At 33.1% G+C, this 14,782-nt stretch overlaps 3 protein-coding genes and 1 long non-coding RNA gene across 6 annotated transcripts; 3 read left to right on the forward strand and 1 right to left on the reverse strand.

The window, feature by feature from the left end:
* Positions 1–934: 934 nt before the first annotated feature.
* On the reverse strand, positions 935–9,288 carry LOC104644388 (uncharacterized). 3 transcript variants are annotated; one of them, XR_011211885.1, is made up of 5 exons: positions 9,151–9,288; positions 7,552–9,052; positions 4,700–4,834; positions 2,373–4,601; positions 935–1,854 (listed from the first exon to the last, which is right to left on the reverse strand). It is a non-coding gene; the product is annotated as an uncharacterized lncRNA (long non-coding RNA). The 3 variants fall into 3 exon arrangements; XR_011211884.1 differs by lacking the exon at positions 9,151–9,288 and having other exon boundaries at positions 7,552–8,811; positions 8,915–9,046; XR_011211883.1 differs by lacking the exon at positions 9,151–9,288 and having other exon boundaries at positions 4,464–4,601; positions 7,552–8,658.
* LOC101258117 (UDP-glycosyltransferase 76E1-like) lies at positions 1,447–3,567 on the forward strand. Its single transcript, XM_069290088.1, has 2 exons — positions 1,447–1,909; positions 2,384–3,567. The coding sequence occupies exons 1-2, from the start codon at positions 1,447–1,449 to the stop codon at positions 3,334–3,336; spliced, it is 1,416 nt and encodes a 471-aa protein (XP_069146189.1). The 3' UTR covers positions 3,337–3,567.
* Positions 4,427–6,634, forward strand: LOC101258425 (UDP-glycosyltransferase 76E1-like). The gene is made up of 2 exons (XM_004249775.5): positions 4,427–4,889; positions 5,400–6,634. The coding sequence occupies exons 1-2, from the start codon at positions 4,427–4,429 to the stop codon at positions 6,350–6,352; spliced, it is 1,416 nt and encodes a 471-aa protein (XP_004249823.4). The 3' UTR covers positions 6,353–6,634.
* On the forward strand, positions 8,878–10,528 carry LOC101268240 (UDP-glycosyltransferase 76E1-like). The gene is made up of 2 exons (XM_004249595.5): positions 8,878–9,340; positions 9,428–10,528. Exons 1-2 carry the CDS (start codon positions 8,878–8,880, stop codon positions 10,390–10,392), a joined length of 1,428 nt encoding a protein of 475 aa, XP_004249643.3. The 3' UTR covers positions 10,393–10,528.
* Positions 10,529–14,782: the final 4,254 nt, after the last annotated feature.

The following is a 14,782-nucleotide window of genomic DNA, read 5'->3' on the forward strand; positions in this document are numbered from 1 at the left end:
TTATGAGTGACTTCTTAAGTGAGTAACTGTTAAAATAAAAATCAAAATTGTGTGACATTGTAAGTAAAATACTCATAGTTGAGTAACCTTTGGAATGAAATTCAAAGTTGAGTAGCTTTCTGAGATAAAATGAAGTTTTTACCTTAATAATACAAAGGTAAAACAAATTAAATTAAGTAGTACAAAAATTGTAAATAAAGTTTTTACCTTAATAATACAAAGGTAAACCAAGTCAAACTAACCAATACAAAATTTGTAAATGAAGTTTTGACCTTAATAATACAAAGGTAAAGCAAGTCAAACTAACCAATACAAAATTTGTAAATGAAGTTTTGACCTTAATAATACAAAGGTAAAGCAAGTCAAACTAACCAATACAAAATTTGTAAATGACGTTTTGATCTTTAATAATACAAAGGTAAACCAAGTCAAACTAACCAATACAAAATTTGTAAATAAAGTTTTTACCTTAATAATACAAAGGTAAACCAAGTCAAACTAACCAATACAAAATTTGCAAATGAAGTTTTGACCATTAATAATACAAAGGTAAACCAAGTCAAACTAACCAATACAAAATTTGTAAATGAAGTTTTGACCTTAATAATACAAAGGTAAACCAAGTCAAACTAACCAATACAAAATTTGTAAATGAAGTTTTGACCTTAATAATACAAAGGTAAAGCAAGTCAAACTAACCAATACAAAATTTGTAAATGACGTTTTGATCTTTAATAATACAAAGGTAAACCAAGTCAAACTAACCAATACAAAATTTGTAAATAAAGTTTTTACCTTAATAATACAAAGGTAAACCAAGTCAAACTAACCAATACAAAATTTGCAAATGAAGTTTTGACCATTAATAATACAAAGGTAAACCAAGTCAAACTAACCAATACAAAATTTGTAAATGAAGTTTTGACCTTAATAATACAAAGGTAAACCAAGTCAAACTAACCAATACAAAATTTGTAAATGAAGTTTTGACCTTAATAATACAAAGGTAAAGCAAGTCAAACTAACCAATACAAAATTTGTAAATGACGTTTTGATCTTTAATAATACAAAGGTAAACCAAGTCAAACTAACCAATACAAAATTTGTAAATAAAGTTTTTACCTTAATAATACAAAGGTAAACCAAGTCAAACTAACCAATACAAAATTTGCAAATGAAGTTTTGACCATTAATAATACAAAGGTAAACCAAGTCAAACTAACCAATACAAAATTTGTAAATGAAGTTTTTACCTTAATAATACAAAGGTAAACCAAGTCAAACTAACCAATACAAAATTTGTAAATGAAGATTTGAACTTAATTATACAAAGGTAAAACAAATTAAATTAACTAGTACAAAATTAACAATACTTATATATATAAACTTCCTTCAAAAACACAATTACTGAACTCTTGAATAGAAGAGAAACTCAATAAAACAAAGATGAAAACTCAAAGAAAACAGAGTGTAGTACTAGTACCACTTCCATGCCAGGGGCATTTAACACCAATGCTGCAGCTTGGAAGTATCCTTCATTCTCAAGGCTTTTCTGTTATAATAGCTCATCCTGAATTCAATACTCCTAAATATTCCAATCATCCTGAATTCGTCTTCCATTCTATGGATGACGTATTAAAGGGAATCAACATATCATCACCGAGTCTAGAGAACATATATGATTTGAATGAGAACTGCAAGGTGCCTCTCAGAAACTACCTTGTTAAGAAGATGAAAGAGGAAGGTGATCAGCTTGCTTGTATCGTTTATGATAATGTCATGATTTTCGTTGATGATGTAGCCACTCAGTTAAGGCTTCCCAGCATTGTCCTGCACACTTCCAGTGCTGCATATCTGCACTCCATGATCACCATTTTTCAGCAACCAGAAAAATATTTTCCTTTCGAAGGTATGAGAACAAACACATCCTCTGATTCAAGAATTTAATGAAAAATCATTTCGATAACAATAACTATGCTTCAGTCACAAAGTTCCCTCGTTACATTCATCACAAGCCAACATTATAGAAAATAAAAATAAAAATAAAAATGAAAGGCACCCTTTACTTGTCGTCCTTACAAAAAATAGATAGTCCAAGATAATTGTCACTTCAGAAAACCAAGATATAATTAACTAATAGTTTTCGCTTTTATCTTTACTCAATAAATGTGGAAAGAAATTAATGTGGTGGAAAAGATAGCAGTATTAAATTGAGATCAAATTACACTTTTAGTTATTGTTTTCTTATGGGACGTGCAAAAAAAATGACAAGTAAAATGGAACAAAGTGAGTGCAGCAAGTATAATTCAGCCTATAATATTTTTCTTCCATTATGTTGTATCAGTTCGCTTAAGTTTGTATTAATTACTCACTACGATTCCAGATTCTCAGTTGTTGGATCCGTTACCAGAGCTTCATCCCTTGAGGTTTAAGGATGTACCAATTCCTGCTGTTAATAATACAGTTGCTGAACCGGTACTAGACTTCTTTAAAGCAATCAACAATATAGGGTCATCTGTTGCGACTATTTGGAATACGATGCAAGACATGGAGTATCCAATATTGTTACGCCTTCAAGAACATTACAAGGTGCCCTTCTATGCAATTGGCCCTTTTCACAAAATGGCGCCTATGGCCTCATCGACTAGCATACTAGAAGAAGATAATAGCTGCATCATGTGGCTCGACAGACAAGTTCCTAACTCTGTTCTTTATGTCAGCATAGGTAGCCAAATGAGGATTAATGACAAAGAGCTAACTGAGACTGCTTGGGGATTAGCTAATAGTGATCAACCATTCTTGTGGGTTATTCGACCGGGCTCTGTCTCTGGCTTTCAATGTGCTGAGGCACTGCCTGATGGTTTTGAGAAAATGGTAGGAGAAAGAGGACGAATAGTGAAATGGGTGCCACAAAAACAGGTGCTTGCACATCCCGCGGTAGCAGGGTTTTTCACTCATTGTGGTTGGAGTTCTACGCTTGAAAGTATATGTGAAGAAGTCCCTATGATATGCAGGCCATTTCTAGCAGACCAACTGGTGAACGCTAGGTATCTGAGCCAAATATACAAGGTTGGATTCGAATTGGAGGCTATCGAGAGAACGGTCATAGAGAAAACAATAAGAAAACTCATGTTAAGTGAAGAAGGCAAAGATGTGAAGAAAAGAGTAGTAGACATGAAACAAAAGATAGTTGCTGGAATGCAGATTGATGGCACTTCACAAAAGAATCTGAATGATTTGGTAGACTTCATTTCTGCCTTGCCATCACGGCTCCCTCCGCCAACACCTGTTGTTGGGGCATTCGATACATCAAGCAAGTATATCAGAGAGTCCTGAATTTAGAAGAAATACATATTTTTGTTGCCTGCTATCTTAGCAAGACAATAAGTCCTTAATCACAAAAGGAAGAATAAGATAAGAAGTGAACTTTTTCACAAGTCCATGGTGCAAATGCTGAAGCAATTTACTTTAGTTTGTTGATTGGTTTATAAGTTGGGAACCTTGACATATTGTTTCATAGTTGGTAGGAAAATATTTTCGTGGAAAATAAATGATTTTTCATACTTATTTTCTAGTTTTTGATTAGTAAAGAATATTATTGTCCCAAGAGTATCTATGTACACCTAGATCTGGAACCACCCTATAACATAGACACGGACTTGACTCGACCCGACCTCACCCCAACACTGATGTAAGACAAAACCCTGACCTCAATACCGACTCAAAACTTGATCCTCGACCAGACTCTGACCTAACCTTAACCTAGGATCTGACAACTAACCCATGCCACGAACTGCAATCCGAAGTTAACTCTGGACCTAACCTCAACCTAGATCCATGACCCCGTCCAGAGACCTCAACCCTAACTCCTGACCCCAATCCTGGGTCCCAACTTGACCCAAGAGTATTGATTGATTTTGTTTTCAACTCATCTGATATTCGATATTTATATGGACATTCGATTATGAGTGACTTCATAAGTGAGTAACTGTTGGAATAAAAATCAAAATTAGGTGATTTTATAAGTAAAACACTCATAGTTGAGTGACCTTTGGAATAAAATTCAACGTTGAGTAGCTTTGTGAGATAAAATGAAGTTCTGACATTAATAATACTAAGGTAAAACAAATTGTACCAACTAGTACAAAAAATTTGTAAAGGGAGTTTTGACCTTAATACAAAGGTAAAACAAATGAAATTAATACTACAAAAATTGTAAATGAAGTTTTGACCTTAATAATGCAAAGGTAAAGCAAATCAAACTGACCAGTACAAAATTTGTAAATGAAGTTTTGACCTTAATAATACCAAAGTTAAAACAAATTCAATTAACTAGTACAAAATTAACAATACTTGTGTATATAAACTTCCTTCAAGAACACAATTACTGAACTCTTGAATAGAAGAGAAACTCAAGAAAAAAAAGATGAAAATTCAAAGAAAACAGAGTGTAGTACTAGTACCACTTCCATTCCAGGGGCATTTAACACCAATGCTGCAGCTTGGAAGTATCCTTTATTCTCAAGGCTTTTCTGTTATAATAGCACATCCTGAATTGAATACTCCTAAATATTCCAATCATCCTGAATTCGTCTTCCATTCTATGGATGATGGATTAAAGGGAATCAACATATCATTACCGAGTCTAGAGAACATATATGATTTGAATGAGAACTGCAAGGTGCCTCTCAGAAACTACCTTGTTAAGAAGATGAAAGAGGAAGGTGATCAGCTTGCTTGTATCGTTTATGATAATGTCATGATTTTCGTTGATGATGTAGCCACTCAGTTAAGGCTTCCCAGCATTGTCCTGCACACTTCCAGTGCTGCATATCTGCACTCCATGATCACCATTTTTCAGCAACCAGAAAAATATTTTCCTTTCGAAGGTATGAGAACAAACACATCCTCTGCTTCAAGATTTTAATGAAAAATCATTTCGATAACAATAACTATGCTTCAGTCACAAAGTTCCCTCTTTACATTCATCACAAACCAACATTATAGAAAATAAAAATATAAATATAAATGAAAGGCACCCTTTCCAGTCGATGTTACTTGTCGTCCTTACAAAAAATAGATGGTCCAAGATAATTATCACTTCAGAAAACCAAGATATAATTAACTAATAGTTTTCACTTTTATCTTTTACTCAATAAATGTGAAAAGAAATTAATGTGGTGGAAAAGATAGTAGTATTAAATTGAGATCAAATAATTAGGATAATTTGGTCAAATTACACTTTTAGTTATTGTTTTCTTATGGGGCGTGCAAAAAAAAAAGACAAGTAAAATGGAACAGAGTGAGTGCAGCTAGTATAATTCAGCCCATAATCTTTTTCTTCCATTATGTTGTATCAGTTCGCTTAAGTTTGTATTAATTACTCACTACAATTCCAGATTCTCAGTTGTTGGATCCGTTACCAGAGCTTTATCCCTTGAGGTTTAAGGATGTACCAATTCCTGCTGTATATAATACAGTTGCAGAACCGGTACTAGACTTCTTTAAAGCAATCAACAATATAGGGTCATCTGTTGCGACTATTTGGAACACGATGCAAGACATGGAGAATCCAATATTGTTACGCCTTCAAGAACATTACAAGGTGCCCTTCTATGCAATAGGCCCTTTTCACAAAATGGCGCCTACGGCCTCATCGACTAGCATACTACAAGAAGATGATAGCTGCATCAAGTGGCTCGACAGACAAGTTCCTAACTCTGTTCTTTATGTCAGCATAGGTAGCCAAATGAGGATTAATGACAAAGAGCTAACTGAGACTGCTTGGGGATTAGCTAATAGTGATCAACCATTCTTGTGGGTTATTCGACCGGGCTCTGTCTCTGGCTTTCAATGTGCTGAGGCACTGCCTGATGGTTTTGAGAAAATGGTAGGAGAAAGAGGACGAATAGTGAAATGGGCGCCACAAAAACAGATACTTGCACATCCCGCGGTAGCAGGGTTTTTCACTCATTGTGGTTGGAATTCTACGCTTGAAAGTATATGTGAAGAAGTCCCTATGATATGCAGGCCATTTCTAGCCGACCAGCCGGTGACAGCTAGGTATCTGAGCCACATGTACAAGGTTGGGTTCGAATTGGAGGTTATCGAGAGAACGGTCATAGAGAAAACAGTGAGAAAGCTCATGTTAAGTGACGAAGGCAAAGATGTGAAGAAAAGAGTAGTAGACATGAAACAAAAGATAGTTGCTGGAATGCAGATTGATGGTGCTTCACATAAGAATCTAAATGATTTGGTAGACTTCATTTCTGCCTTGCCATCACGGCTCCCTCCGCCAACACCTGTTGTTGGGGCATTCGATACATCAAGCAAGTGTATCAGAGAGTCCTGAAGTTAGAAGAATTACATATTTTTGTTGCCTGCTAGCTTGGCAAGACAACAAGTCCTTTAATCACAAAGGAAGAATAAGACTAGAATCACAAGACTTTCTTATTTTGGTCTATTGATTTGCTTAATAAGTTGGGAACTTTGACATATTGTTTCCTAATTGTTAGAACTTAGATATATTTACTCTTTGTTATCCCTATGTTAAAAATATAATATGTAGTATTCAACGAGGGAACTAGTAAAACAAAGGTTGTGTTTGGTATGAACGAATATGTTTTCCTAGAAACAGTTTTGTGGAAAATAAATGGTTTTATTACTTATTTCCTGGTGTTCGGTTAACATAAAGAAAATGTTGTCCCATGAGTATTATGTATAATCTGGGAAAATACTATGACATGGTCCCAGACTTGGATTCCCACCCTTAACATAGACCAGGACTTGACCCGATCTCACCCCAGTCAGTCCAATTATGATCATGTGAATACTAGTGAACGACTTTGTATGCAGAAATGATAGGTGTTGGAGTGAGCACCACGGAATTTTCTGAAACAGGGTGGTTTACCTAGAGGGGAGGTAATTAATAGGGTGTTTATTTGTCAAGGTTCAATCACTTGATCGTGCTGCTGCTAATTAAATACTGCATCTTAAGTCTTCGGAAAGAAATAAAGGCTCTTCTCCTTACTATGATAGATTCCTCTAAAATATATGAGTGTTTTACCAGGTTCAAGGGTGGAGGAGCAGTCATAAAGTGCCGAAGAAGGCAAGAGTAATGTCATTTTGGCTATGGTTTGGGAACACCTTGTTTCATTTTTCTACAAGGTCTAACTTGATATTCCTTTTTCATACTCACCAAAGAGTTTAAGTTCAAATCACGGCACATCTTTTTTCTATTAATTAATGATTTCTTGGTCTTCTATGCGACTAGCCAAGTAGTCTGGTTAGTCGCATTTGATTGAGGGTTGAATACACTCATATCAGGCTAATCTAAACAAGAACCTGAGACTAAAGTAGGATCACTATCCAGCATGTGAAATTTCACCTATTGGCGTCTATGTGCTCCATATCTACCAAATTTTATTCGTATACAGAATTGAAATCGATTAAATAATGTGTTTATTCTTTAATACATTAACAAGTAACTGCGAATGTGATTAAAAATGTTAAGTCTAGAAGGCAGCCAGCCATAAGGGAGGATTTTTGTACCTGAAAAGCAGCAGAGGATGGTGCTTGGGCTCGAGTATCCGGAGCTATAGTTGTCCTGCAAATATTTTGCAATCTGGGAATCAATCTTTTAACTCATTGCATATTAAAGAGGACAAAAGTCTCATATCTTTGGTTAATGAGATGGGTGGACTCTTATAAGGTTTCCTCCTCTTTCGAACTAACTTTTGGCAAACCTAATTTAACATTGCACCATCTTCTCTTGGCTTCATCCATTTGTAAGATTTTTTCTCTCTGTTTCCATATCCAGTTAGGAGCACAAGTGCTCTTTGATTTTTTTTTTCTCTCATCCATTTTGTCGAGCACCTTCACTGCTTATCATTCTGAGTGATCACCCTCATCTTCTTCTCTCTTTTTTTCCAGATTTTTGCATGGCTTATGCTTTTAAGTAATAATCTATAAACTCATCTAAACAAGCTTTTAGTCATTCGAGAGAAAGTTTCTTTTTTTGGAAATAAAAATAAATTCATTGATGGATTGACTAGTAACTTTCTTCGCATTCACGCCAAGAAAGTTTCAGAGTAAAACATAAAACACTCTCTAATAAAGTTAAATTCGACACACAATAAAACTCGACCGAAAATTTTACTTAAAAATTAAATAGTTATACTCCACCATAATAAAAGAGAGTTATGTACTTATGAATGAAGCGGAGGTTATGAAATAAGTAGTGATGTAACTTTTAAATGAATATGAATTACAAGTCTCAACGTTACTTAACAAAGTTTCCATAGTGATCATGTAAGAAAATGCTAAGACCATAGGGGGTGATAACACACTCATAGTTACAGAGAAGAAGGTAAGTATTATTTCATATAAATCTGCAAGTATAAATCTTCCCAATTAAATGTAGAGATGAAAGAAGGTTGATTGATAACTGGATAAGTAACTAGGCATGGAAGAAATACTAGAACAAAAAACATTTTAAAAATATGCACATCATATAACTCATATGGTTTTCTTAAAAAAAAAAATACTTAACATGAAATATACGTGCGTTGCACGTATTCGAGAACTAGTTTCTTGATATGAGCGTCTCACACGTGATAACGTAATTATTGGATTTAGAAGACTTGCATAATATAAAGACAAACAGCACCAATCTCAAGATTGAGGGCTTTTACTCCTTTTTGGGAATTGAGAACGGTGAGTTGTCCCAATTCATCACCACTTATTCAATAGCTGAGCTAAAGGTAACTACTTGATTCACGTTAACCCAAGACTTCAATGCTAGATCTGCCCCTGTTATACATAAACTTCCTTCAAAGAAAACTACTACTAAATTTTTGAATAGAAGAGAAAACAAAGATGAGAGTTGAAAGAAAACAGAGTGTAGTACTAGTACCATTCCTACTCCAGGGGCATTTAACACCAATGCTACAGCTTGGAAGTCTACTTCATTCACAGGGCTTTTCTGTTATAGTTGCACATACTCCACACAATGCTCCTAATTATTCCAATCATCCTCAATTCGTCTTCCATTCTATGGATGACGGATTACAGGGAATCGACATGTCATTCCCGAGTTTAGTGCATATAAATTGTATGAACAAGAATTGTAAGGAACCCCTGAGAAATTACCTGGTTAGTATGATGGAAGAGGAAGGGGATCAGCTAGCTTGTATCATTTATGATAACATCATGTTCTTCGTCGACGATGTAGCGACTCAGCTGAGGCTTCCCAGCATTGTCCTCCGCACTTACAGTGCTGCGTATTTGCACTCTATGCTCACCATTTTACAGCAACCAGAAAAGTATTTTCCTTTTGAAGGTATGAAAGCAATTACACCATCCTATGCTTCAATATTCGATAAATTTATCGCTAAGTCTGCATTGATTACTCACTTGCAATTTTCAGATTCTCAGCTGCTGGATCCGTTACCGGAGCTTCATCCCTTGAGGTTTAAGGATATACCAATTACTACTGTTAATAATACAGTTCAAGCACCGTTGCTAGAATTCAGCAGATCAATGAGTGATATAGGATCATCTGTTGCGACTATATGGAACACGATGCAGGACTTGGAGAATTCATTGTTGTTACGCCTTCAGGAACATTACAAGGTGCCCTTTTTTCCAATAGGACCTTTTCACAAAATGGTGCCTGTGGCCTCATCGACTAGCATACTACAAGAAGACAACAGCTGCATCGATTGGCTCGATAGACAAGCTCCTAACTCTGTTCTCTATGTCAGCTTAGGTAGCCTAGTGAGGATTGATGACAAAGAGCTAATCGAGACTGCTTGGGGATTAGCTAATAGTGATCAACCGTTCTTGTGGGTAATTCGACCTGGCTCTGTCTATGGTTTTCAATGTGCTGAGGCACTGCCTGATGGTTATGAAGAAATGGTAGGAGAAAGAGGACGGATAGTGAAATGGGCGCCACAAAAACAGGTGCTTGCACATCCCGCGGTAGCAGGGTTTTTCACTCATTGTGGTTGGAATTCTACACTTGAAAGTATTTTGGAGGAAGTCCCTTTGATATGCAGGCCATTTCTAGCAGATCAACCGGTGAACGCAAGGTATCTGAGCCAAATATACAAGGCTGGGTTCGAATTGGAGGCTATCGAGAGAACGGTCATAGAGAAAACAATAAGAAAACTCATGTTAAGTGAAGAAGGCAAAGATGTGAAGAAAAGAGTAGTAGACATGAAACAAAACATTGTTGCTGCTATGCAGATTGATGGTACTTCACATAAGAATCTAAATGATTTGGTAGACTTCATTTCTGCCTTGCCATCACGACTCGCTCTGCCAATGCCTGTTGTTGGAGCAATCATGAGCTCCAATCATATAGCAAGCAAGTGTATCATAGAGTCTTGAAGTGAACATCTATCAAGTCCATGGGGCAAATGCTTAAGTTACTATAGATTCTTGTCAACTACTTTCTCATTTTATAGTTTGTTGATTGGTATAATAAGTTGGGAACTTTGTCATATCGTGTTCCTAGTTGTTACAACTGAGTTAGATTTCATCTTTATTAGCCATATGTTACTACTTCCATATGTTTTGCTTGAAAATATAAAACCTTAGTATACAACAAGAGAACAAGTAAAACAACAAAAGTTGTGTTTGGTATGAAGGTCCTACGAAAAAGAAAAGTTTGTTACTTATTTGTTGGTATTTTGGTTATCAAAAAGGATAAAGAAAAATACTCAAATATGTTATCGAACATTAAAAAAAGACACATATATGTAACATCTGTTAAAATTTGGCTCACTTATATTATTATTTCAGTAAACAAATAATTTATTACTTGTATACAGCTTATGCTTATAAGTCAAGCTATATAAGCTTATATAGGGAGAGAAAAATTACATAAGATATTCATAATATCTGATAATACATACAGTAGTTGAGACCTGATTTTAACCAAGAAGGTTCAACATATGCTTAGATATAAATTAAAATTGACTACAAGGTATTATTTTCGTAAAAAAAAAAAACATACAAGTAAAATTTCATTATTTGGAGATTGAGGGGTAAAATGTATGCAGATTTTAGCACTGCTTCATAAAGATAGAGAAACTCTTTTGAAAAGAATCTTACTTCATAAAAATAGAGAGACTCTTTCGAAAAGCATCTCAGCTCAAGTACATCACTCTCAAAAAAAGAACAAAAATGGAGAAACAATTATAAACAACAAAAGTTGTATAAAATCTGCTATAAAGCGATAGTAACAATTGAATCACAATAAACAACATAACAATTGACAAGAACTACAAAAGTATAACTATTATAGAACCTACTAACGATCCTAAATCTTTTCGAGAAAAGACAATGCATCATCTCTACTAATCTTCTATTCTAATACATTACATCCACATCCATTGTATTCTTCTCTAGAGATTAGAATTATGTCCTCAATAATATAAAGTTACGATCATATTATATTAAATTATATTTTTTAAATATTTTTTTTGACCTACCTCGAGTTTTGCACCTCCTTGGGCGTTACAGCACCTCCCTCTGCACGTGTTAAAAAAATGCACATAAACTTTTCTTGATATTAAATAATGAATACAGACTAAAAGACATACATATTAAAGACACAAACAGTGCCATTAAACACCATTTTGTGATTGGGATTGGTGAGTTGTCCCAATTTCATCACCACTCATTTCATTTTGGACATGGAGTTTTAAGTTTTTTAAACAAAATTTACATATTTAAAAATTATATAAAAAAAATGTTACATAAATTTAAATTCAAAAATTAATTTTTTATACAAAATTCAATTGAGAATTCTATTAAAATATGTTATGCTTGAATGACTTGAGATTGAATCCAATTCAAATTATGTAGAACTCAATCTTTTTTAAAATTCTAGACAAATTGAGTAAATTACCTATATTTGAATTTATTTTTGACACCTCTATTGATTTCCCATTGATCATGTACCCTGCTTGCATTCATCTCAAGCAAACATCATAGAAAATAAAAAATAGAAATGAAAGGTACTCCTTCTAGTTCTTTTTTACGATGGTTCAAAATAATTATTATTTTAGAAAATTTTAAAATATAATTAATTATTAATTTTTAATTAATGTTTTCTTAAGAGGCGTGAAAAGAGAAAGAGAAATAAAATGGAATGGATTTAGTACTAGAAGCAACAGGGAAACTAACATTTTTCTTCCTTTTGTTAAACTTTTAGAAATAAACTTTTTTCCTTAATATCTTGGTGGCTATGTCGAGGCCATTGGGCCAATATTAGTTTCTCACCTTACTTTATTGAGTGGTTTAATAAGTTTAGTAAACTTTTATATGTTAGAACTGAGTTATATGCATTATTTTGTTTAGAATATTAAAAATAATATGCGTTTCATAAAAAAAATTATTTATAGAAACACCCTCCTCAATTATAATGGAAAAGATATAAAAAAAGATTTTGAAGGAAAATTGAGTCTTTAATTAGGCTGATGTATGGATTAAATTCTCTTACATTATTAATATCTAAAAATTCATGATATTAATAATACACACTTTAATACAGAATACATTAATTCTATAATTTACATAACGTAAAAGTAATATACCAAATAAGAATTACTAATACATTATATTAATTCTTACATTATTTTATTAATATACTCTACCAAACGAGTCGTAGGCACATTGATATTGTAGTACACCAATGAGACCAACTGAGAAGGTAAGACCATGTATATTTGAAAATGACTTTGAGTGAACATACTATTACAATTTGAAGATAAGAAAATAATTCTAAAAAATGCTATCTTCAAATTTTTCATATGTAAAAATATAAAAAGTAAATTTAAAAACAACAACATAAAACTAAAAATAAATTTGTAATAGTATTACAATTGTAAAATTGCATTATTATTTATAAGATAAAAATATATTGAATCCATATGTGTATTTCAATTTTATATTTCGAAATTGGACCCTTTTTTTTATCTGGGCCTTTTTTCCCAAACAATGTCCAGCAAAACCCTAGCCCCCGAGTCCCTCTGTATATAAAGAAGCACAACTCAATCAAGAACTCAAACCCTAGCACAGCTCAACTATGGCGGATCAACCGCCGTACCTTCTCATCTATCTTCTTTCAATTGAATTGAATTGATTGAATTTAACTTGTCTTTTTGTTTTGTTTTGTAGTTTTTTGAATGTGCAAAAGCATTGGTACATGATCCTAAATGATGAAGACTTTAAATTAAGCTATGGATTAACATCCAAATGAAGCTTTTTTTTGTCATAGTTACTCTGATAGGATGTTTTCCATCTTTATTTTTATTTGTTTCTCTATTTCTGTGCAATTATTATCATGCGATCTAATCTGTGTTTTTCATGTATATAATAATGATTTAGATTGAGTCGAGAGTTTATCAGAAACAGTCGAGCAACTTTGCCGAGGTGATCTTTTATTGTAGATTTTCCTCTTTTTCCCTGTTGCCAATATTGTAATTGGACAAGCTTGGATTTGTTTTGGTTGATGCCTACTTGTTGTTTTGCATCAATTTATCCTCTAGCATGCCTACATTTTTTTTCAAATATTGAAGTCTTTTGCCGCTGGTAGATTGTATCGCAGATCTTAGCTATTGTTTTTCTTAGAAATTTGTAGTTTCAATGGCAACTTTGCCGAGGGTATCTGTTACTGTTGATTCCCTCTTTTTCCCTGTTGCCCACAATTAGTTAAAGCTTGGATTGATTTTGGTTGTTGAATGTGTGTATGATGATACCAACCACTTCCAGCTTGACAACATTATTACTATTTCTTATTAAGCTTTGAAACAACCTATTCTTGGTTCTTGTATGTAAAATTTTGAATTGTTAAATAGAGATTATAATCGATAAATATTAGTAACTCTAATAAAACTCAACTTAATACCAATGCTAACAACATAATTAAATCAAGTCTTAATGACAATAGTTTTGAATATTTATTTTTTTTACTTTACATTGATTTAGACATTTAGTAAATGTGCGATTTCATCCATATCATGGTTTAAGATTTTTTAAACATAAAAATTAATCTACAAGTTTATATTTTATTAGAACAATCACATGGACTTTTTGAGTTTGCAAAAATAGATTCAAAGCATTGAAATAAGGTATGAGCCATTACGATATTGACACACAAGTGAAAATTGTCATAATTTGCTGGGTGTTACATAATTATTTGTGAAAAGGAGTAATGAAATATTTATGGATAATATTAATCAAAAAATGACTCAAAGCAATTATGTTGGTTCGTCTTCTCCCTCACATAATCAAGAAATGCAAGTTCAACTTGAGAAAATTGTCATTATTATGTGGAGGATTGAATTAAAGACTAGCTCACTATAATTTATGATTAATTTTCTTTATTGAATTAAAGTTTGATAAAACAATTACTTGAGTGAGAAATAACTATCTTTGAAATAATTTATTATGTCATTTTATAATCTTTTAATTTATTTGGTAAGACTGAATAAACAATAGGGGCTATTTTAATAGTTTTACAATTTATAAGATTTTTATGTTTATGAGAAAATATATAACAGAAAAATTTCATATCGTATATCCAAACGAAACTTTAGTTTTATCTTATGATACCAATCATGTTTTATATCACGATACCATATTGCTTGACCAAATGGGCCCTTAAAATACATAACCTAATATAATGTCTAATCATGTAATCAATACTTATAGACTTATTTTAGCATAATTTAGTATTTTTAAATTATGATCATTAAATCATTTTCTTTTT

The sequence above is a fragment of the Solanum lycopersicum genome, chromosome 10, assembly GCF_036512215.1.
Source record: "Solanum lycopersicum chromosome 10, SLM_r2.1".
NCBI lineage: Eukaryota > Viridiplantae > Streptophyta > Magnoliopsida > Solanales > Solanaceae > Solanum > Solanum lycopersicum.